This window comes from Schistocerca cancellata, chromosome 3 (assembly GCF_023864275.1).
Source record: "Schistocerca cancellata isolate TAMUIC-IGC-003103 chromosome 3, iqSchCanc2.1, whole genome shotgun sequence".
Lineage (NCBI taxonomy): Eukaryota > Metazoa > Arthropoda > Insecta > Orthoptera > Acrididae > Schistocerca > Schistocerca cancellata.
Window position 1 is genome coordinate 447,117,180 of NC_064628.1, and position 25,696 is coordinate 447,142,875.

A 25,696-nucleotide genomic window follows, 5' to 3' on the forward strand; every position below is an offset into this window, starting at 1 on the left:
AGTTCTGAATTGCCCGTTTGAGTTTTTTCAGATTCTCACAGTACCAGAATGAGATTTTTCACTCTGCAGCGGAGTGTGCGCTGATATGAAACTTCCTGGCAGATTAAAACTGTGTGCCCGACTGAGACTCGAACTCGGGACCTTTGTCTTTCGCACGAAAGCCAAAGGTCCCGAGTTCGAGTCTCGGTCAGGCACACAGTTTTAATCTGCCAGGAAGTTTCTCACAATACCCTTCAGCATTAATTGTGGACCCAGCGATTCAGCTCCGACAACGAGGTGAAAGAAGAGGTTCATAACTTTCTGAACAGCATGGCGGCAAGCTGGTATGACATGGGCATACAAAAACTGTCACAGTGTCTACAAAAATGCATCGACAGAAATGGTGATTATATTGAAAAATAGCTAAATGTTCAAGCTGTAAACTGATGTAAACCATTGTAGAAATAAACAGGTCTAAGTACTTAAAAAAGAAAAAAAAAACAGGAGACATTACTTTTGGGATTACCCTCGTACTTTCAGAAAGGACTTTCTGACACAAATTTATAGTTGATGTTAACAAATTTCTCTTCTTCAGAAATGCTCTTCTTGCCATTGCCAGTCTATATTTAGTACCATTCCTACTTTGACCATCGTCTGTTATTTTGTTTCCCAAATAACAAAACTCATTTACTGCTTTAAATGTCTCATTTCCTAATCTAATTCCCTCAGCATCACCAGATTTAATTCGACTACATTCCATTACCTTCATTTTGCTTTTGTTGATGTTCATCTTATATCCTCTTTTCAAGATACTGTCCATTCCATTCAACTGCTCTTCCAAGTCCTATGCTGTCTCTGACAGAATTACAATGTCATCAGCAAACCTCAAAGATCCTATTTCTTTTCTCTGAACTTTAATTAATACTCCAAATTTTTCTTTTGTTTCCTTTACTGCTTGCTTAATATACAGATTGAATAACATCATGGATAGCCTACAACCCTGTCTCACTCCCTTCTCAACTACTGCTTCCCTTCCGTGCTCCTTGACTCTTATAACTGCCATCTGGTTTCTGTAAAAATTGTAAATAGCATTTTGCTCCCTGCATTTTACCCCTGCCACCTTTATAATTTGAAAAAGAGTATTCCAGTCAACATTGTCAAAAGCTTTCTCTAAGTCTACAAATGCTATAAATGTAGGTCTGCCTTTTCTTAACCTAACCTCTATGAGAAGTTGTAGGGTCAATATTGCCTAACGTGTTCCTACATTTCCCCAGAATCCAGCCTGATCTTCCACAAGGTCCACTTCTATCAGTTTTTCCATTCTTTTGTAAAGGATTTATGTTAGTATTTTGCAACCATGACTTATTTAACTGATGTTTGGTAATTTTCACACCTGTCAGCACCTGTGCTCTTTGGAATTGGAATTATTACATTCTTCTACAAGTCTAAGGGTATTTTGCCTGTTTCATACATCTTGCTCACCAGATGGAAGATTTCCGGCATGGCTGGCCCTCCCAAGGCTATCAGCAGCTCTAACGGAATGTTGACTACTCCCAGGGCCTCGTTTTGACTCACTTCTTTCAATGTTTTGCCAAATTCTTCATGCAGTATAATATCTCTGGTCTCATCTTCCTCTACATCCTCTCCCACATCCATAACATTGCCCTCAAATACATCTCCCTTGAATAGATCCTCTATACACTCCTTGCACCTTTCTGCTTTCCCTTCTTTGCTTAGGGCTGGTTTCCCACCTGAGCTTTTGATATTCATACGGGTGGTTCTCTTTTCTCTAAAAGTCTCTTTAATTTTTCTGTAGGCCACACTGCCACAACAGTGGTGTAATCCAATTCTTGTATCTCTTATTGTTTCTTGTGAAACGCCTCTTCAAAGTGGTGGATCATTGTGTTAATAAATGTGTTAATTTGTTAATTTTTGTTGTTGACATCACTGACTCCTTACATTTCTGTCCACTTTGCTATACTTAAAAGGTGCTGAATTTGTTTAAGTTACCTTCAGTGAAATACGTTTGTAAATTTTTGGATGGGATTGGATGAGAGATATCTTTATTTACTTCAGCTTTGTGGCCACTTAGTACTGCATTATATAGGTTTTTCTGGTGTTGGGCTATTTATTTTAATTTACCATAATTTGGTCTACAGCTGTCTCAGATGTAAATCAAGATGGCACCAAGTGAAATTTTTTTGTCTCAGTTTCTTTAAAAAATGATACTGATGCTTGTAAAATCTGCATAAAAAAGGTGGAAAGAGTTATACTGTGTGTCCATTGTAAATACTGATACCATGACAAATGTTTAAAAGTAAATCTGATACGTACAAAAGAGTAATGGGACTGTATATGCGGTAAAAAAAAAGTGTCACAAAAACGAAATTACAAACATGCTTAAGTCAAAAGACAAAATAATAAGTGTGCTACCATAAGATAAATACAAAATATTAAGAACTTCTCATACAGTACCTAATTGGAATCATCACCTAGCCCAAGACAACGTTGCTGTTATCGGTAGTTTCACCAAGAAAACATGGCTATATACCAAACAAACGTGCAACAAAACACTGCATGTAAGCATAGCCCTAGCGATACCACTATCAAATAAATTCTTGGCAGCAGAACCTGACTGTGGTAACACAACAAACACAGGCGAACCAAAAACCAATGACAAAACTTCTGACAGAGAGTCAACAAAGAGCTTCCCAAAGCAAAAATGCACCGAAGGTCTACTCCTGTATGCCAACAGTTCTAACGGTCTTCGGACAACAGGAGAGACAGTGTGCTACTGGAGTGCAAAACTCACACATCTCTCACAGTTGACTCACGTGCTGTGTGCAGTCGATCTTCTTCTCAGGTCAGATGGCTGCATTGATCTTCACAAACTCTTCTTCTCTGAAGATTATAGATGGTTAAGGGAATTTCAAAATAGACTTCTTTTCTACTTTTGAAATTATTCTGCACTCTCAGGATACTTTTGTTCAACTCTTTTATATTTTCATCTCCACAATAAAACAACTTCACAAGTTTCACACAAGCATTCAACTCTCGCGAGTCAACCCCATCTTCGACCAATAGAAACTAACAGATACAATTGTACTATGTTTGGTTTAATAACCACTATAAAACCAGTTCTTGCTTCTCGCAAGTCCAACACCAGAAAGTCAAATGTAAGCATCTTTAGTTCAATACATAATTCATTTGTTCACAACAATACAGTCATTACACTGTGAAGTAACAGAGTGTGCTTGCTTCTTGTACTGGGCATACAGCTTCTCAGGTGCATGCTGCAAACACTTGTACACACCGATCGACAGTCACTATTGCCATATTCTCCCGATACGCATCCATTCTGCACACACAGAAACCGGTGGCGAGGTAGACACATCTCCACTTTCTCACCCTTATACTTAAAATATCGGGCATTCGAGATGGTGGAAAGCCGAGCGTCTCTATAATTTACACTGAAATTCTTGAGGCACTACATATCCCTCCCCTTAGCTCAAACATGCGTTATTTTACACATGTTCATTATGTACAATTACATACAATAATTCTTTATCTTTTAACAATGCATCTCATTCTACTAACACCCATGCATATTTTACCACAATTATAATACATGATCCTTTCAATCCATGTTGGAGTTAGCTCTGTTTTCTATTCCTCTTCCAATCATAAATTACAGGTGTACATAACTCACGAATATTCTGCTGCTTCATTCTTACTTCCCGTACTACTTTTTCTAAGTATGTAGTTATTCATTATCTATTGCAATCTGGAGGAACTCTGGGTAGAATAAAAGTGTTCTCTTCTTGGATATTTGTAAACCCAAAACTTAATAAGGCTATTTATGCAGAGAATGCAAACTTACCAGACTCATCCCTTTAAACGTGTGACTTATGTCATGATACTGCCCTTTTTCCCTTTACGAACAGTACCTATATCTTACATGGAATGATCCTAAGAGTACCCTTTCTCCTTCCGTCTTGGTAGGTATGCACCTTTCTTATTCCTATCTTCCTATGGTAGAGGTCAATCCCCTTCTTGGTGCCCCTGTCTGAGGAGTATAGGTCAGCCTCTCATAGGTCTGCCTATCCACCCTTTTTCTCATCCACTAAATGTCGAGTGCACCCTCTATATCCTTCTTGAATAGGCCTCCTGGTTCATTGCCCTAGCATGCATCTTTATGCATACTATACTTAAATATTCTCTGGTAAAATTACAAATCTACTTTCTTTACTAACAGATACAATTGTACTATGTTTGGTTTAATAACCACTATAAAACCAGTTCTTGCTTCTCGCAAGTCCAACACCAGAAAGTCAAATGTTAGTGTCTTTAGTTCAATACATAATTCATTTGTTCACAACAATACAGTCATTACACTGTGAAGTAACAGAGTGTGCTTGCTTCTTGTACTGGACATACAGCTTCTCAGGTGCGCGCTGCAAACACTTGTCTGTGCCGATTGACCATCACTACTGCCATATTCTCCCGATACACGTTCATCCTGCACACACAGAAACCAGTGGTGAGGTAGACACATCTCCATTCTCTCACCCTTGTACTTGAAATATCGGGTGTTCGAGACAGTGGAAAGCCGAGCATCTCTAGAATTTACACCGAAATTCTCGAGGCACTACACAGTCATGGAAAAGAATTAACTGCACACTTCCATGAAAATGTATGTTCAAAGCATTCCATTCTTGTTAAACGAAAGACCTAGTGATCTCACACAAATGAAGGCTACTTGAGCTGAGAAGCTCAAACAGGGTTGTCTTCTCTGTTCCACATCGACTTGACTTGCCAATCTGGTTGTGTGTACATAAAGAAGTGTGAAGTGCAAATAAACAGATCCTAAATGCATATGTACGAGATTCAAAAATGTACACTGTCAACTTAAGCTGCGTAGGAAGAAGATTCCACACATCCCATGGCTTACATCTCAACAGACTAGGGAAGGACTTAGTTATAACACAGATCCAAGAAGTAGTTAACAGCAAATTGAATGTACAGTGTTGTGCCACTGTTGTCCCTCTCAAAGATAAAATTAACGAATACTTGGGAGTAACATCCATGAAATTCCAGGTCAGTAAAACAATACATCGGCAGGACAAGAGCAATGTTTTTTAAGGCAATAAAACCTTCCACCAATGCAACACCAGACGCAAGTGTATGTGTTTCATATGTGCCTCAAACAGAGTTTAGTCCGCCAGAGAATAATTTATCACTTTTGTATTATAATGTGCAGGGTTTGGGAAACAAAATAGACGCTTTTGAATCATTTATCACAGGACTATCGCCACATGTATTAATAGTTACAGAACACCAGAAAACAGTGGATAACATTCAGTATTGCAGATTAGAAGGCCACAACCTAGATATGTTCTACTGTAAAACACATAATAAAGGTGGTGTGGTGTTGCCATCCACTCAAGAAAATGTAAGTTCATAACCACCACAGAAAAAGTGCTATGGGGGAATAATTTCTGTGTTGACAAATATTTCGAAATTGCAGTTCTTAAACTCACATTTTGCACCTTTCTATGCCATAGGTGTATATAGATCCCCCTGTGAAATTCTGATGCTTTTCTTAAATCACATGATGGAGTTTTAAGAAAATTTATGTCAGGTTGTAGAAGTGTAAATCTTGTCATACTGGGAGATCTGAACATCAACATTTTACATGATGGTCAGGAAAGCAAACATTTTACAGATTGTATCCTGTCTTACGGGGTTAAAGATCTTGGACAAGCACCCGCCAGAAGAGCTAACACACATAGTAGTTCAATTGATCATGTTATTACAAATTATGACCACATCATCTCAACAAACATCATGAACGGTCACCTTTCTGGCAACAGATACGAGGTTCAGATAATGTTTCGAAGACTTTTGGTCATATGTAAATAAAATCAGAAACAATGAAACAGAAACTAAAATTAATAATGTAAATTAACTGTAAATAATGATGATATTTCTGATACCCTTCCATTCAGCAATATTTTTAATAACTACTTCATAGATACTGTCAAAAATAATGTCTCTGTGAAACAGGATATACCATATGAAACAGGATATACCATAAAACGGGGTGAATCCTATCAGGTGGTGTCAAACCGATCATTTACTGGTTTTCCCATGTTTGGATAACTGAGCACAGCATTTTAACAATTACATTGCAGCTGACAATTGTTGTGAATTCTTGACTAATCTATCAACAACAATGGCGTGTTGGAATGCGTGCAACCAGCAAATTGCATTGTCAGTAGGTGTGCGATTCTTGCGCTGCATTTGTGTAGTCAACACAACAGTGCAGAAACTTCTGCTGGTGCCTGTTACTTCCGAAGTGTAACTGCTAAGTTGCAGAATTATTGCTTGCATACAAACGTTTTAAGTGATACAGTTTTGTTTTTTGTTCACTGCTAATACTGCTTAGTCACTACGCAGGCATAATTACAAAATTGCATTTTTGTAGGGTGAATCCGATCATGCGAGTATACCAAAGGATACTGGGACCAACACGAAAATCTAACTACAAACCAGAATTTCTTCTAAATACGATGAAAGCTGTCAAATCAAGAAAATTAAGTATCCAGGATGCTTCAGAGCAATACGCAGTTCCATATACCACATTAAATGACAAACTCAAGGAAGGTACAAATACAAAAGAGGCAGCCCAACAGCGTTAACCAAAAGTGAGGAAAAAAGCCTGGTTGAAGGATTATTGTGTTGTGCAAAATGGGGGTTTCCTATGAGGAATAATGATGTTAGGGACACTGCACAGGCTTATCTCAATCGAGCAGGGAGGATTGAAAAAAGATTTTGTGACAATCGACCTGGGCACGAGTGGGTAAAATCTTTTCTGAAAAGAAATAAAGAGCTAATGATTAGAGTAAGTGCAAATGTGAAGAGGTCAAAGGCAGCAGTTACCCAAGAAACAGTGACTGATTATTTTAAAAACCTTTATGTGACCTTGGGTGGTATCTGTCCCTCCAACATTATAAACTATGACGCAACAAACTTTTGTGACAATCTTAGACAAATGAAAGTAATAGTGAAGCGAGGCATAAGACATCCTGAAACGTTTCTAAGTGAAGTATTAGCGCGATGATAGCAGCAGCTGCCAACTGCTCAGTCCTCCTACCATACATTGTTTATACGGCAATACACTTCTATGATACTTGGACTGAAGGGGGCATAACTGGTGCAGCTTATAATAGGAATCAAAATTGTTGGTTTGACCTAACAATGTTTGAATCATGGTTTGTTGAAATTGTCTTACCTTTTGCCCAGCAATTAGAGGGATTTAAAGTGATTATAGGTAACAATCTCTCGAGTCATCTGTCATATAACGTGATTAAACTGTGCCAGGAACAGGACATTAAATTTGTGCTTCTACCACGTAATTCTACTCATTTGTGTCAGCCACGTGATGTGTCCTTTTTAAGACCTTTAAAACTTGCTTGCAGAAATGTGCTAGATGATTGGAAAAGGAAGTATAGAGGAGTGCTGCCAAAACCAGAATTTCCTACGTTGTTGAAAAAAAATTTGAAAATATAGCTATCAAATCCAAGCCAAATGTAATATCTGCAGCCAGAAAAGCAGGACTTTTTCGTTTCTGTCCTGATAAAGTGATTTCACAGATTCCAGAAGCAACTGATAACAATGCACATGGCACCAGCTCATCAGAAGTTTCTTGGGCAGCAGCAGCCTTCCAAATGCAATTGAAACAAGTTCGCTCTAATGAAACAAAAGGAAAGCCATGCCAAGCAAAGCATTTAGCATTAACTCCACGGAAAGGAACTGTCATCAGAGACTTCAATGAAAATGATAGTGATGGGGCTGCAACCAGAACATCTAACCTGATCTAAAACAGCATGAGTCAAATGAAAATGAAGAAATGAACAAGGAGAAGGATAAAGACTGGCTGAATTTAAAAGAAACTGATTTAACCATAGTAAAAATTCCTATGAAAAATAGGTTCAGGTTTTTTATTGGTAAAATTGACAGCATCTCTAACAACACCTATGAAATCACATTTCCGAGAATCAAAGTTCTTGATGGTAATGTTTATTTTGCCTTTCCAGAAACTGCCAATGCAACTGAGGTAGAAAGAGCCCAAATTATTAAAAAAATTGTTCCAGAACACAGAAGGTGAGCTAAATTTATTTTTGGACGGATTGATGATTATGACATTTAGTAAATACTTTTCACCTTGATTATGACATACAATAACTAAAAATTACTGTTTGTTTGTCAAATTTCATTAATGCAAGTGTTTTTATAGCAAAAATCTCAAGTTCAATGTGATTGTAGACATCTGTTTAGTCTAGAAATTGTAAAATTTTGTTGCAAATACAGCAATATATTTCAAAAAAAAAAAAAAAAAAATCAAAATAGTGATTGGATTCTCTCCACTGGAAGTCTGATTTTGTTCTTGCATACAAAACACAATGGTGATCACATTTGCCCCAACTGAGGAGGTGAAACCAATCAACAATTAACTTAAAATAATAACAACAATTATAAACAAAAATTAATGTAATATATGAATATATCATTATCAAGGTTGTGAAATTAACATACTGAATTTTTATTCTGATATGGATGAAATTTTTAAACGGAACTGCCATTTTTGATCAGATTCACTTCATTTTACAGTACAGCACACATCTGAGTCCAGACAACAAACAGAACTGCAGTACACTACCCGCAGTAAGCACATCTGACATTCAGCAGCTTATTGATAGCCTCAGAAACAAAAAATCAGTAAGATTAGATGAAATTTCTCCATATCTATTGAAGAAATGCAAACATGAATTAATGAAACAACTAGTTGATCTAATAAACTGTGTTCTTGAAGATGGTGTGTTCTCTAACAAGTTGAAACTGGCTATAGTTAAACCTATACACAAAAAAAGTGGAAATAAAGCATGTACGGAATTACAGACATATTGCCCTAATCTCAACTTTCAGCAAACTAATAGAGAAAATAATACCGAAAAAATCCTGGAACATTACAACAATGCTGACATATTAAGTGATTTCCCACATGGTTTCAGAAGAGGTCGAAGTACCACGTCAGCAGCAGTACAATTTGTCCATCATGTACTTGAAAAAATAAATAAAAAATCCCAAGCAGCAAGAATATTCCTGGACCTCTCAGGACTTTCGACAGAGTACATCATGACGTGCTCTTATCAGAAATTGCGAAGAGTGGTGTCTTTGGAAAACTCATGCAATTGCTGGAAACATATTTAAAGGATAGGCAGCAGTGCACGGAGATTATATACACTAATGGAAGAATACTGGAGAGAAGAAGGTCAAGTATTAGAAATATATATTCTGGTGTTCCTCAGGGCTCCATTGTAGGTCCAGTCCTCTTTATATGCTATGTAAATGATTTCCCAAGTTCTCTTGACAATAAGCAAGTGATCACTATGTATGCAGACAATACATCTGGTGTTTGCTATTCAGACAGTGCACCCAGCCTAGTTGAAGAGACACATAACTTTATTGAAAAGGAAGGAGCTCACTTTGAAAGAGACAACCAAAATGTAAACATAGAAAAAACTAATATTATTCATTTTAAACCAAGTGGCCCAAACAGACAATATACTGTGATTGAGGAAATTCTACCAAAAACCTGTACAGATCTACCAAAAGCCTGTGCAGATTGCACATTCTTGGGTTCATACATAGATGATCAACTTTCATGGAAGCAGCGAGCTGATTATGTCTATAAAAGATAACACCCAGTCTATAAGTATTAAGAAGATTTCCACCATATCTTAATTCTGAAACCCAAAGGTGTGTATACTGTGGATTAGTGTACTCTTTATTGTCTTATGGAATAGTACTGTGGGGTGGAGCATACCAAACTAATGTGAAAAGGGTTTTCATACTGCAGAATTAAGCTTTGAGGATCATAGCAAAAGTAAAACATGGAACTTCTTGCAAACCCCTATTCTTTAGACACAATATTCTCACAGTATATGCCATGTACATACTAGAAACTATAATGATACTGAAATAAGACACTAAAATCACAAAAGGAAACATAGATATTCACAACTATGAAACAAGGCATAGAAAAGACTTTCATATGGTTAACAGAAGATTAACTTTAACAGCAGAAACCCCATATATTTAAAGGAGCTGTTTTTAATAACTTGGTACCAAGTGAAGGTAAGATATTGACAGGGAATACTTTTAAAAAGCAAGTCAAGCAGTGGCTTATCCAAAAATACCCTTATAATTTGAATTTATCATGAATTATAATGTAATAAGAAATAACATAAACTAAAAAAATTGTAATTGTAAAAACTTTATACACTCCTGAAAATGGAAAAAAAGAACACATTGACACCGGTGTGTCAGACCCACCATACTTGCTCCGGACACTGTGAGAGGGCTGTACAAGCAATGATCACACGCACGGCACAGCGGACACACCAGGAACCGCGGTGTTGGCCGTCGAATGGCGCTAGCTGCGCAGCATTTGTGCACCGCCGCCGTCAGTGTCAGCCAGTTTGCCGTGGCATACGGAGCTCCATCGCAGTCTTTAACACTGGTAGCATGCCGCGACAGCGTGGACGTGAACCGTATGTGCAGTTGAAGGACTTTGAGCGAGGGCATATAGTGGGCATGCGGGAGGCCGGGTGGACGTACCGCCGAATTGCTCAACACTTGGGGCGTGAGGTCTCCACAGTACATCGATGTTGTCGCCAGTGGTCGGCGGAAGGTGCACGTGCCCATCGACCTGGGACCGGACCGCAGCGACGCACGGATGCACGCCAAGACCGTAGGATCCTACACAGTGCCGTAGAGGACCGCACCGCCACTTCCCAGCAAATTAGGGACACTGTTGCTCCTGGGGTATCGGTGAGGACCATTCGCAACCGTCTCCATGAAGCTGGGCTACGGTCCCGCACACCGTTAGGCCGTCTTCCGCTCACGCCCCAACATCGTGCAGCCCGCCTCCAGTGGTGTCGCGACAGGCGTGAATGGAGGGACGAATGGAGACGTGTCGTCTTCAGCGATGAGAGTCATCGAACCCATCGTTCTACCATTCCTAGACCGGCAAGGGAACTTGCTGTTCCAACAGGACAATGCACGTCCGCATGTATCCCGTGCCACCCAACGTGCTCTAGAAGGTGTAAGTCAACTACCCTGGCCAGCAAGATCTCCGGATCTGTCCCCCTTTGAGCATGTTTGGGACTGGATGAAGCGTCGTCTCACGCGGTCTGCACGTCCAGCACGAACGCTGGTCCAAATGAGGCGCCAGGTGGAAATGGCATGGCAAGCCGTTCCACAGGACTACATCCAGCATCTCTACGATCGTCTCCATGGGAGAATAGCAGCCTGCATTGCTGCGAAAGGTGGATATACACTGTACTAGTGCCGACATTGTGCATGCTCTGTTGCCTGTGTCTATGTGCCTGTGGTTCTGTCAGTGTGATCATGTGATGTATCTGACCCCAGGAATGTGTCAATAAAGTTTCCCCTTCCTGGGACAATGAATTCACGGTGTTCTTATTTCAATTTCCAGGAGTGTACTTAGTAGACAATTCACATGCATGTAAAATCATGTGTTATGAGCAACAAATTGAAATTGAAAAAGTTCAGCCTCGGGCATGTTAAATGCAGTGTTGGAGAATATTGAAACTTCGACAAATCAACGGAAAAAAGATAATCATGTTGTGATAGTAGGTGGTGGAAATGAGATACAAAAATGAAAACAAGAGAGCCCTAGGATGTTTTCAAAACTTATTGCCAAAATTATTTCATATGAGTGTCATCATTTAAAACATGCCAGTGCCACATGATCTGCCACAAGGCCATGTGTAAATAAAAATAAATTATGTTCTACATTCGTGAGCTGAAAAAAAAGTGTGATAAATTTAGAATTTGCAAGACCTAAGTAAAGCGAATCTTTATGAACACACAAGACATGGATTGCACAGAAACAGAAATGAAAAGGTGCAGCTAATTTCTCATACAAGTGAACTATGTGACAGGGACAGTAAGGAGGAAGGTACAATTGCTCTGGACTACAGCCACGAGGCATTTTAGGGTAAATAACCATCATTCCAGTGTTCAGGAATGTAATTCACATGTACTTGAGTCCATTTCACTTGAAGAAAAACTAGATTGTGAAATAAGTGATCTCTTGTGACAACACAGCACAGTTACCGAAATAGGTAATTGTAAAAAATTTAACTTAAATAAATAAATAATATTAGGAAAAAGGTAGACTGCTACTCACTGTAAAGATGACCCATTGAGCCATTGAGTTGCAGACAGCCACAGGGACAAGGAAAAGACTGTTACACTTAAATAGCTTTCGGCCAAAGCCTTCTTTTTAAAAAAAAAAAAAAAAAAAAAAAAAAAAAAAAAAAAAAAAAAAAAAAAAAACACACACACACACACACACACACACACACACATCACATACTCATGACTGCTTCCACAGGCAGCTCTGGTTTGTGCTTGTGTGATATGTGTGTGTGTGTGTGTGTGTGTGTGTGTGTGTGTGTGTGTGTGTGTTCAGCGGGTCATCTTTACGGTCAGCAGCAATCTGTCCTCTTCCTAATATTGTTGATATTATTCCAGTCTGGAGTTTCCATTGGTAACATAAAAAAATGTGATTTGTGCAAGGTGGTACATCACCAAGAAGGGATAATACCCTTGAAGTTGATGCACTTAAATGTTCAATACCTCAGAAACAAACCAAGACACATTGCAAACAGACGTAGACGAACACTCACCACATGCATTACTAATAGCTGAACATGGACTAATATCTATAGAAGGCTATTTACAGCAAATAATTATTGTAGACAATACCACCAATGTAGTGGGGTGGCAACATACATGGTGTCCATAATTGAAGTTCCAGTTTCAAAACACTGTAGAAAGAGAACCACTGCTCAGAATCACATCAAATTCGAACAGAATATTATTAACAAAGAGGGAAACAACATGGGGAAAAAAATGAAAATTTGACGAATAGATGACACATTGAACATCAGAATACCACACTAACAAATGTGCAGCACATGGCTCTTCCTCAGTTTGTGGCAATGTGGCCAAGACGCCCAACATGACTGTCTACATGAAGGATCGCGTGTTGCTGGCAATTCTTTTTACAAGAATGGTGAATGTGTGTCAGCAGCACTGCAGAAGTCCTGGACACTCAAATGTATGAAAAAAAGGTATTGGTTCGATGTCTGCTAAGGGTCTGGGAAAAATGATTACAAAATTCAAAAAGACAAATTCCTTTGAAGTGCAATGTGGCAGAGAGAAGAAAGCAGTTGACTCTTCTTTCAAAGATATGGGCACAGCACTGCAGGAGTGGTTAAGTGGTGGTTGGCAAACTTGCAATGAATGCAGAATTGCACAAACATTGGACACGCCTGTGAGCACAGTGCATAAAATCTTATGAAACACCTTGCATTGCTATCCATACAAAATCATCCATGTTCAGGTGTTGCTTTCTGCGGACATGTCAGCAAGAAAAATGTTCATTCTGGAATTTCTTGCCCCCGTGGAAGTGGACAATGAATGACCATGGAACATTCCGTGGACAGACAAAGCCCATTTCCATATCCAAGGTTATTTCAAAATGCAATATAGGCAATGGAAAATCCACATGCATATCAACCAGTGCTACTACATTCTGCAAAGGTAACTGCGTGGTGCAGGATGACAACATACTTTATCACAGGGCCATATTTTTTCAAGGAGATGAGTCCTGTGGGTCCAGTTACTTGTACTGTCACTGGTAAATGCTATGAGTCTTTTGCCCACCAATGTCATTCTAACCCTTCAATAGCATGGGATCATTTTTATGTATGAAGGCCCTCCCCTCTGCACATTGCACAGCCAGTGAAGCGGTTGCTGCACAGGCATTTTGGAAATGCTAGATTTATCAGGCGTCATTTCCCTACAGCCTGGTCATCCTGATCTTAATTCATAAGACCTATGGCTGTGGGGTCACCTGAAAAATGTTTGTGTACAGTGCTCCAACTATGATCGTAGCTAAATTGAAGGCATGCAGTGCAACACATTCTGAACATGACCCTCAAGACGCTCCGATATGTTGTGGAACATGCTGTTTCTATATTTCAACTTGTGGCAGAAAACAGTGGACAGCGTACAGAACAACAATTAGAAACCAATGTCATTTTGCTTTTTATGTAGTCTTTGGCCCCAGGACAATTAAAAACTGATGTCACTGTGCTTTTTATGTGGTTTTTGCCCTCAGAACAATTAAAAACCAATTATTCCCATCTGATGTAGTATGACCTTGCCTTGTTGGATGGTCTTACCTACCTAACAGTGCCACAACTGTTGACTGCTGAACTTGTGCTGTCATACACATTGGACAGTATGGATGGTGTAACATGCAACTCAAACCACAGCCGTTATATTGTGAATCATCTGTCACTTATAGTCAATCCCATTTATGCTAAGATGTTTACAGTACCATCTATTGGTGGAATTTTTGTTAGCTTTTTTTGTTCCAAGTTGTTCCCATGTATCAATAACATGCTGTTCAAATTTGATGTCATTCTGAGCAGTGGTTCTCTATCTATAGTGTTTTGGAACTGGAACTTTAACTATGAACACACTGTATGTTATTAAGGATACAGCAGTTAAAAATTTCCTTGTAGATTTTTGAGGAAAAATACAATCAGGCAAAGAAAACTCATAAACCTGAAATTGATAACCTAAGGAGGCAGATTAACAGCAACACAATAGAAACAGTCTGACAACACAAGCGAAACATCTTGGGAACTAACTGTCCAAGTACTGCAAAGGTCCCACGAATATGAATACACACCCACTCTGCGTAACACATGACAGTTACATTGTGGAAAACCTAAATACTACTTATAATATTTTTAATAATTATTTCACCTCTACTGATCAACCAACACATATTATAGATGCACAGTCACATGTCACTTCACTCAATGGACTGAGTTTGAATTTATGGAACTAGATGAGCAGGAAGTTTGTAAAACAACACACTACCAAAGAAAAAATCCACCTAGATGGTATAGCATATCCAGTGCAGTTAAAAAGTTTTACCAGCCTGATTAATTGCAGCAATAGAGAAAATATGTATTCATCTGTTCTAAAAATGAATGCTGTGAAACCATTGTACAAAAATGGACGTACGGACAATGTCTTCACCTACAGACCAATATAATTAATTTCCACCTTCAGTAACATATTCGAAAGTATTATCCTGTCCTAGCTAAGTGCCTTTTTCACAAAAAAGAAACTGCTTGCAGATTCTCAGCATGGCCTTTGAAAAAGAGCTAAGTGTGGCACAGCTGTTACATGGTTCTTCTATGAAGTGTACTGTCTGTTGGACCAGAGAATGCAGACTGCAGGTATATTTTTAGACCTGAAAAAAGCAACCAAGACAGTAAACCATAGGTTACTTCTAAAAAAATTGAAGTCTTATTGTATCAGAGATCCAGCCATGAATCTTCTACTCACATACCTGTTGAACTTTAAGTAGTGCACCAAAGTGACATAGACACTGAATGAAAAAATTATAAACTTTCAATCCACTGGTGAAACTGTAACACAAGGTGTACCTCAGAAAACATTACACAATCTATCAATTCCCATATAATAAGTTGTGCAGATAACATCTCAGTCTTACTCTATAGTGGATAATGTAAGGAGTTAGAATCTTTTGCTACTAGTTGTGTAATAGAAGTAACAAGGTACCTGAATGATCAGGGCTTCAAGGAGAACATCTCAGCAACAGAAACTGGAAGCTGTAAATTTGTTGATGACAATTTGTGGCATGCAAACCACATTAATTTTGTAGTGGAAAAGTACTGCCTTACATCTCATTAGCCAGCTCGCAAAGATAGCTCCTTGGCAAACATTAAAAATAGTATACTATGGAACAACAATACAGAACACTACTAATGTTATGTTCCATCCTGGATTTTCGATTGTTTGATACTATGGAAAAATTTAGCTATTTCTTAATTATGGGACTGAAATATGTGGCTGTGCAGCAGACATCCGCTTAAAATGCTACTGCTGTTGCAGAATGGAGCATAAGACATATATGACAGGCCTTATAGGTCCTTGTTGTGAAGTGACTGTACTGCACAAATACCTAACAATACATTATTATGTATAAGTATTTCAAAGAGTTAGGTTTTTATGAGCCAACTAATGGAATTTATCAAGTGCAGTGATGTACAGGGTCACAACACAAAAGTTAACTATTTCCAGAAAAGAACATTAAAAATAAGAGATCAAATTCCATATATCAATTTAGCTTTATTTGGTTTAATGAACAACCAAGCTCTCAAAGAACATGTACAGAGAATGATATTGACCAAAATTAAAATCTTTTCTGACAGAATAACATTTACATTCATTCATCGAATTTGAAGACACTGACTGTAACATGAACCAGTAGTATACAAGGTGTAAAGTAATAAATGTATAAAATAGATATAAGATGCATCAACCATAGTATGTAACACATTTTGTAAATGTATCATTGTCATACTATTTTTTCTGATTTTTGAAAAAGCCACCATTGTGATGGCTCCCTGCAAAGAAAATGTAAATAAATAAATAAGTGTTTTTCTGGTGAGTTCATTCACCAACTGATGCACATTATAAGATTTTACAAGACTGAGCAAAGTCTCCTTGTTTCTATTTTGGATGACAAAATCAATGTTAAAGTCACCACATATAATTACATCATGTTTCCACTGGCTTACATTGCTAAAAAATAGTCCAGTTTGTGGAGAAAATCATTAAAATTACAAGAGGGGGCATCAAAGTGAAAATGCTGCTATCCATGTACAAAAGATATGATCAAACCCACATTCTAAAATCCAGTGCATGTAAAATGCTCCGTTTTTGAAGTAGCAGAATTATAAAGGATGAAAAATATGTAATTTTAGCAAAATATAGTGTCTTGAAATATTTACATTTTACAATGTTGAATTTTTTAAAATTTTACTGTAAAATCAAAATTCTCTTACTTATGAGACCATGCACATCATTTGCACCCTGTATAACATTTGTGACATGTCTTTAAAGTAGGTCACACTGTCTTTAACTGAAAGAAGTTGTTTGTTGTGTTTAAATGTTACCTCAGTTGGATCCAAAGAAACGAACACTCACACTGTGGGTATCCCTTGGACCTGAATGGGAGTTGGTTTAATGATGCCCTTCTTTTCAAGTCCTGCCAAAACACCACGAGGAAATTTCATTGCTCTGAAGCTTTTTATGGGTGGTGGTACATCATCCCCTTCAACTAGAATTCTCAATTTCTTGCGAACACGCTCGTGTCTCGCTTCTGACATGCTTAAGACATGCTGTGGTGGTTTCCAACTGCAAAGTAGAACACAATATTCTTTTAAAAATAGTAAGGAACCTGACTGCACAAATGTAGCATCTACTTTATCCAATAAACACACAGCACACTTTATGGAAAGTAACTGTTAATGGAGTATATAATTTAAATGAAAGAATTGTTAAGGCATTGATAAAACAAAAGACACATAAAATATTAGTTGTAATTAATTAAACAAGATAAAAGCAATAAATAACACAGCAAAAAAAAAATTGCTGAAATTACCGTTCTATATGATTTATGAAGTGGAATGTACTGTATTAAGTGGAAAATTAAATTGCAAACCTGCAAAAATAACAAGGAAATGTAATGATGCCCAGAATTCGCCTTTAGGAGGCACATTCCCACCACCACCACCACCACCACCACCACTATTACTACTACTACTACTACTACTGCAAGAAACTTTTTCTCTTAGCTTTTGGATTTTAGATATTCCTTCTTTGGGAAGGGGAGGGGGTGTGGGAGGGGATTTGTTGCTGAAGGTGGGAAATAGGGGCAGGTCAGTCGGACCCTATGGTTAAAAGGAAACTACTCTTGTTAGGATAAGGGGAGACAGATGAAGAAGAAGAAGGTGTCAAAGAGCACAGGAATAGTGTAATGGTAAGCACTGTGCCATCTTCAGTTCAGAGATGACAGATGGGAAAACAGTGACACCTTAAGGAGAAGAAGGCATGAGAAGTGGCTTGAATAATTGAATTAAGGAATGGAGGGAAGGAAAAAAAAGTGAGGAAGGAAAAATTCAAAGATACACATGAGACAGAGAGAGAGAGAGAGAGAGAGAGAGAGAGAGAGAGAGAGAGGGAGGGGGGGGGGGGGGCATGGATTAAGGTCACAGGCATGTTCCGACCAGTCAACCGCTGCTTACAAGGCAATACTAAGAGCAATCTATGGTTGTGGGATATGTGATCAGCATGTAGCCAATCCTTCCAGGCCTCACTGACACTGAATGGACTCCATTACACACCTCCCTATCTAACAAAATCCAAGGAGGTAATGGCGATCGAACCAGGGTCCTTCCATATTGAAGGCATGATGCTAACTATTCGGTTATGGAGGCAAATAAATAACTGAATGAATAAATAATTGAGCAAATATTAAAATTCTAAACAATATGAAAATAATGAGTTGTTAATTGAGATTAAGTTCAAGAGAGCAGTGGGGTAAGATAACCCTTTTCCAACATTATGGAATCACCTCATCACCCATTACTGTCCTGCATTCTATATGGGGTACTAACTAATCAGCTGCCTGTCCACAGGAATGACCCTCACCAATTTGTGGCTATCCTTCAAGCTGCTCATCCAATTACTAACATGCTGAACACCACAATACCAATGAATTTAACAGCAGCTTTATTACTTGGCCCATTAGGAACCCCCACTCAGCTCCTATAAACTTGGAAACTATCCCTTCAGTATAGTCCCCATTCTTGCAGTCTCCCTGTTCTGTACTTCCCTAAGCTCTTTTCCACTAACGTACACTTATCCTTACATTCACTCTTTCCACAACATTCTTCCCATGTCCATAAGTTGTACTCAGCTGACCCACACTTCCCACCCCTACTGCCTCTCTCTCTCTCTCTCTCTCTCTCTCTCTCTCTCTCTCTCTCTCTCTCTCATGATCACCACCTTCATCAGTCCTCATTTTGCAAATGCCACTGACAGCTACCTGCCTACTCCTTTCCTGCCTTTCACTACCTCCCACATGCCTCCTTTCCGTGTAGGTCTTACTCTTTCCCACCTGCCACACTCCTTTTCTCTTAACACCATTCCTACCATTGTAAGTAACCACTCAACTGGTTCTATGATGCCATTTTTAACTTTTACTCTTTTCTTTTCAGTGTGTTTTCATGTGTTCATTATACATTATTTTAGCTTTGATTTTCAGTCCCACTTTTAAACTTGCTCTAGTAAAGCCATCTATTTGTTGTTGAAGTTTATCTGTATTAATGGAAAACAGTAAAATGTCATTAACGAAATTAAGGTAGTTTGGATGTGTTCTACTGACATTTGTTGCTTTTTTTTATTTCAATGTCTAAGGATCTGAAAATGTCCTCTAGAACTACTTAGAACATAGAATCTCTTTTCCTGACTCTTCTTTCAATTCTGAATTTGTCACTATTCTGATGAAGTCTAACGGAAGCTATGGCATTTTAAATATATGTTCTCCTGTATACTTACATCAATGGAGTCAATGCTTTGTTTCTTAATGGCTGTTAGTACATAGTTTGTGAAAACTGAGCAAAAACTTACTCATAATCTATAAATCCCACACTAAGTGGTGCTCATAACCATTGCTCCAGTCTATAATCTTCTTCATGATTACAGGTGATCTAGCATACCACATCCACTCTAAAGTTAGCGTATTCCTTTTCCGACAACAATCCAATGTTTTTACCCCTATGTTGCTGGTGATAATTTCAGTATCTTGTATATTATAGAGTTTGTTATAACTATGTTGTAACTTTCAAACTGTCAGAAATTTGGACGTCAGCTGTAAAATCTTTTATTACACCTTTAGATACTGTAGCTCTGTAGATACACCACCACAAGAACATACAGATAATGAAATCCAGAATCCAGACAGTATAAGAATAGTCTCTGTAATAAAAATCTCTCTCTCTCTTTCTTTCCTATCAACATCATCATCTTCAATAGTTTCCAGCCCTTGGCTGGGTCTGTTTGGAACATAAACCTCATCATCTAATCCTGTTTCCCCACCATCTTTCTGAGTTCACTCTGGTCCAGTCCTCATTTTTTTAACATACTCTTCCACACATTTCTGTTGGTCTTCCCCTTGGTCACTTCCTTCACTTCTCCATTTCATGTAGCTTCTTGGAAATCCTCTTTTTTCCATTCTCAAGTGCCCACCATCTTAGCCTTGATGTTTCTATCCTGTTCTGCAAGGGTTTCTCCTTCATTTTTTCCCTTACCCTTTCATTTTCCATCCTATCCTTCTTACTCCTATCCCACTTTTGAGGAACTGCATTTCACATGCCTGCAATCTGCTTACATCTCTTAATCTCTACATTCTTTCTTATGAAGTACAATAATTACAGTATTGTTTCAAATTTGGGGAACAGTCTTCCTCTGTGGAAATTTAGTAAACATTTTTGCAAATTCCCTTTGTGTTACACTGCCTCAAGCTTCAATCAGTTATACTGAAACATGACTGTCTCCAGTACCTTTCCATTTTTCATATCTTGACTGACTTTTTACATCATTTCTGGTATTACATCTGGAATGTCTTTAGTTTTGTTTCTTACTATCTATGTTTCTGATTGATACACTTAAAGAAATCCTGGAACACTTGTATAATTTTTCCTCCTTTAGTTTTTAAATGCTTTTTGCACAACAGCATATATCAATAAATGAATGTACAAATATAAGCAACCCTCACCCATCACCAAACTAGAAAATATGAGACTTGCCAATATAAAACCATTAGAGCAATGACATTTCTCATATCGGTTGAGTTAGAACAATCAATACTCACAAATTTGTCTGAATGGTCTGCCATTTGAAAAACATATTTGAAATGGTTAATTATTTGCACACAGTTACTGTGTGACATTTACACAAAACATCCAGTTTCAATTCAAAGATTTCATTAACAAGGTAGAAAACAGAGAACTAAGCATCAATAGAAGCACAAAATATTGCACTTACAGTGAGAACTGGAATCCAGCAAACAGAAAGACACAGCAATAAGCAACAAATTTTAAATGTAAAGAAGGACAGCAGTCAGTCACAGAATTCATAATTTTTTGCAGATCTAGATTTAGATTATAACATAATCATCATTGGTGCATTACCAGAAGAGTCATGTAGGTATAGCCAAGTCATAGTTAACCATGTTTATGCTCTGACATGATTATGCCTGAACGATTCTTCTGGTAATGTGCCGTTGATGATTGTGTTAGAGTTGAAATCTAGATTTGCAATAAATTACAGATTCTGCAGCTGACTGCTTCCCCTTACATATGAATATTCAACTGTCACTAATCACAAGTATCCACTGGTTTCCAATTTAGTTGAAAAATTTTAAGTTTTTCTGAATGAGTGAGCCATTTCGCTGGAATATACGTAAAGGACGAAATAGTAGGGTAGACAAGTAGTTTCCTTTTACTCCTAAAAAACTACAGTCTGAGATCAAAATGCACTTACAAAAATAACATATTAGCAAAAATACTCAAGAGAGATCACATTGTACAGCACCCTGGATACTTAAATCCACAGAAGATCCAATAGGGTAAATTTCAACATCTATTTTATGGTGCTGCCGCCAATTGATCTGTGAGATTATTGAAAACACATGTCTCTATAGCAGTGCTACATCTTTTTAAAGTATTACCTTGTTTTTATTGGGTCTTCATATTGAATGCCTTTTGCCAGTTCTGCTACACCCATCAGAGCCTTTTTTTCTGCTACACTCTCCAATATTTTCTCTTCCTCCTTAAGTTGTCTCTCCATTGCACTTTCCTTCTTGGCTGAAAAAAAGTATTTTGCAAAAAAATATTTAAAGGAACACTGATGTTAATGGTAGAATGTTCGACAGAACAAAATTCTACACAGTATGACCTCTGCCACAACAAATTTACAACCCCCCCTCCCCCCCCCACACACACACACAAAACAAATATCTCACTAAATATTATAATCTAAAGTGTTTTCAGCCTACTTCCAATGAACCTTCTATTAGAAAGAAGTTTGTCTGTCTACACCTATTTCAGAATGCAGATTTATGGTTAGTTTTTACAACATGTCTGCTATTGATCATTGACACAGGCGTCAATAAAGCTAACAATCTATTGTTGTTACAGTCTTTTGTAAATCAGATCTTATCCCATGGTTATAGATACAGTTAAAAACCAATTTACTGTGATCTGATATACTACAGATTCAGAAATAACATGGTGTAAAAATGTTTTACAGTCTGTGTGTAGTGTTTCTGTAGCATCATTTACTCCTGTAACATTTGAGGCCTGTACACAACAACTGAAAAAATTAGGGGTGTGACGAGTGTTGACCACTGCAAAGCACAATTGCTGATTTTGTATTCTCCTCTTTGACTTGTCTGTCTTCTTGGACTTTTTTTCCTTTTTTTTCTTTTGCTTTTACTGTGTTCTCATGTTGAATACATTTGCAAATCATTAAGTGGTTGACTTTTACCAATGTAGTCACATTGCTACAATATCTAATATTCACAGAGTCAACAAGGTTCAGCCTCGAATTTGTATTATTATCATCACATCAGGTCTGTCACTGGAGAGAAATTTTAATATGCAATTCATAGTTAATTTCGTGACACAGTCAACAAAATGACTATGTTACAATACTTGGCAATAAAATGGCAACAACCATAGTGCACATCATGCGCTATCAGTGTCTAGATTTTTGTGAGCTTGTTACCATGTTGCAGAAACAAAAGGCACATTCTCTGAGTAATAAACAAAAACGACTGAGTATGCAAAAGAATGGTATGCCAAAAAGAAGTTTAATGTATAAGGGCTTATGTATTTGCAACTGCAACTAATTTCCTGGCACAATTTCAGAGTTGTAATACTGCTTAAGAAGGGAGGGGTGGTGCGCGGGTGTGGGGGTATGGCTGGGAAGAGATACACAGCTACCTCGGCAAGTATTCTACACTTAGGTGGCACTGCTTTAATATGAAAAGGGACTGCAGGGAAAAAAGACCTTTACAAGTTAATAGTGAAAGCTCACAGAACAAATTTTGCATTTCCTGACACATCTGTGTGCCTGTCCTCTGGCTACTGGGGATATTAGAGCCAATTTGCAGTATCTGGGGAAGAGGGCTTTATCCAGCCAGGAGTTGATGAGTCAGGCTTTACTCAGTCCTAAATGGGTTGTGGTCCAGATCTGCTGGGCTGACTTAAGGGTGAGTGATTTTCTCATGATGGCAGGTTTTCTAGCAGCTGTTGGAAACGAACTTTGAACAGTGCTGGCAGGAAGAAGCTCCTTCCAGAAGAATGCTGTTATTGTGAGCAGAAAATGCCCAGTGGAAAAACCAGATTTCTGTTCCCATGGCGGGTTGTCTGGAATTGCTAAATGTTAAAATAAATTTTGGGAGCTGCTTGCAGCTTTTAAAATGCAGGAGCTGGCTGAAAGCCCTTGTCAGTGTAAAAAGGTAAGTAATGGGTCTTGTGGGGGATTGAGTTTTAAGAGTGTTGACAATATGAAATCAGGATTAAGTGATCCTGACTAATCACTCAAGTACTTTCTCCCAGTAGACAAAACTGACAGAATCCAAAAGTGTGGTCCATTTTGTACATGAGAAATTTTGATTCAGTAATTTCAGATTTTATTGGCTATTGTTGCAGTTTAGTGAACGTGCACATGTCATGGGAATCAGTCTGATAGCACAGTGTGGAGCCACTAGCTAGCTACAGGTGCTATTTGAAAAAAGTAATGGCCTTGGCAAGGTTTAACTGAAGTCAGTGAACTATATTTGTTTCTCTGGAAACTTAAATTGTTGTGATTTGTGCGACTCTTCTCCTCAATTAGCTTTAAACTGTTGTTTTGTTCTGGTAATAATAATTAACATATTTTGTTGGGAGCCAGCTGGAGGTCATACTTGGACCATTAGCAAGGTGAACTAGGGCAGGGTTGCTGGCATTACCTTTCGAATTGATGGTACCATTAGCTCAATCTGTCATTTGATGTCCCTTTGGTTTGAGGCCACTAAGATCTTTGTTTGAGGTTGTTGATGGGGACGGGGTGTGTTGTGGCGTGGCACTTTGGTGAGTGGTAACAGAGTGAGGAGGATGGTGTGAGATGTCCGCCCAGCCAGTACGGCGAGCACTTGCCGAAGCATCTTGGGCACAGAGTCCGGTGAGTGGTTGCTGGTCATATTTGTGGGCCAATTTGTATGTGTGGCTGAATTCGAGTGCTGTCTTCATGTGTAGCCGTGCCACCCAGGTATTAATGGCTGGTGTCCATGACCACATTGTTGCAGCTTTCACCCTGTGGATTCCACACAATTTGTTGAATTCTTGGTTTGATCAGAGGATATCAAATAGTGTGCGGGGTTGTTGAAGCAAAGACATATACCCACTTACTCAACAGAGACCGTTCACTTATGTTGAGATAATTGGGTTGGTGTTGCCCTACAGGTCTGCTATTAAATGTTTTAGTGTACAGTTGTCACCAAGTTCGTGGTAGTTTTCCAAAGACATGCTCTGGTCAGTGGAATTGTGAGTGGCGTGCAGTTTGCATCATTGCTGTTACTGTGAGCTCCTTGGCCTTGCTGTTCTGGTGAGTGTTCACTATTGGTTACAGAAATCGTCTCATAGTGAAAAGATGTGCTATTGCATGTACAGTGATCAAGACAAATTCTGTGGAAGCTCCTGGGCAGGAGGCACACCAAATTAATTAAAGACTTTGTGTGGTGCTATGGAAGAACATGAGTGTACTTGATATACTTGTTCAGACTTTTTTTTTTTCCCGGCACCACAGTGACAAAAGCAGACGGTTGCGCCATTAGCAGTAGTGCCTATGAAAGAATTACACTGTATGTACCCTTGTGAAATATATTAGGAAGTGTGTTTGCACATTCAGTGTGAGCAAAGAACTGATGATTTGTGATTTGATAAAGCGCAACTGGTATGGCCTTTTGATAGCATTTGCCATTGTTGTTTTAATTAAATTAAAAGTATGAGTGTAAGGAATTTCCTTGTGCCCAATAGGGTTTCCCCCTAATTCTAAGTTCACATGTGCGTGTACCACACTCCCTTAGGATAGTGTACTGATTAGTCACCTAGGGGTCGAACGTAGCTCATGTCCGTAGGTATAACCTAAATTACCCTACATGTGACTTCTGGGTGGTGCTACACGAGCAACAGTGTCATAGGTGATATACAATATGTCCGGAAACGTAACTAATAACTGTCCTTTTCAGGATCATCCAACTAGAGACAAGAAACACCTAGTTCATATTGTTGTTGTTGTTGTTGTTGTTGTTGTGGTCTTCAGTCCTGAGACTGGTTTGATGCAGCTCTCCATGCTACTCTATCCTGAGCAAGCTTCTTCATCTCCCCGTACCTACTGCAACCTACATCCTTCTGAATCTGCTTAGTGTATTCATCTCTTGGTCTCCCCCTACGATTTTTACCCTCCACGCTGCCCTCCAATACTAAATTGGTGATCCCTTGATGCCTCAGAACATGTCCTACCAACCGATCCCTTCTTCTGGTCAAGTTGTGCCACAAACTTCTCTTCTCCCCAATCCTATTCAATACTTCCTCATCAGTTATGTGATCTACCCATC

The 25,696-nt window shown here is 38.5% G+C and overlaps 1 protein-coding gene across 1 annotated transcript in view; it reads right to left on the reverse strand.

Annotated features, from left to right (window-relative positions):
* Window positions 1-25,696, reverse strand: part of LOC126175206 (ATP-dependent RNA helicase abstrakt) — a 136,997-nt gene that overhangs the window by 59,355 nt on the left and 51,946 nt on the right. The window contains exons 4-5 of the mRNA XM_049921815.1: window positions 21,764-21,899; window positions 17,176-17,385 (exon numbers count right to left, since the gene is read on the reverse strand). Of these exons, the coding sequence (XP_049777772.1) occupies window positions 17,176-17,385; window positions 21,764-21,899 (346 nt within the window). The remainder of the gene's footprint in view (window positions 1-17,175; window positions 17,386-21,763; window positions 21,900-25,696) is intronic.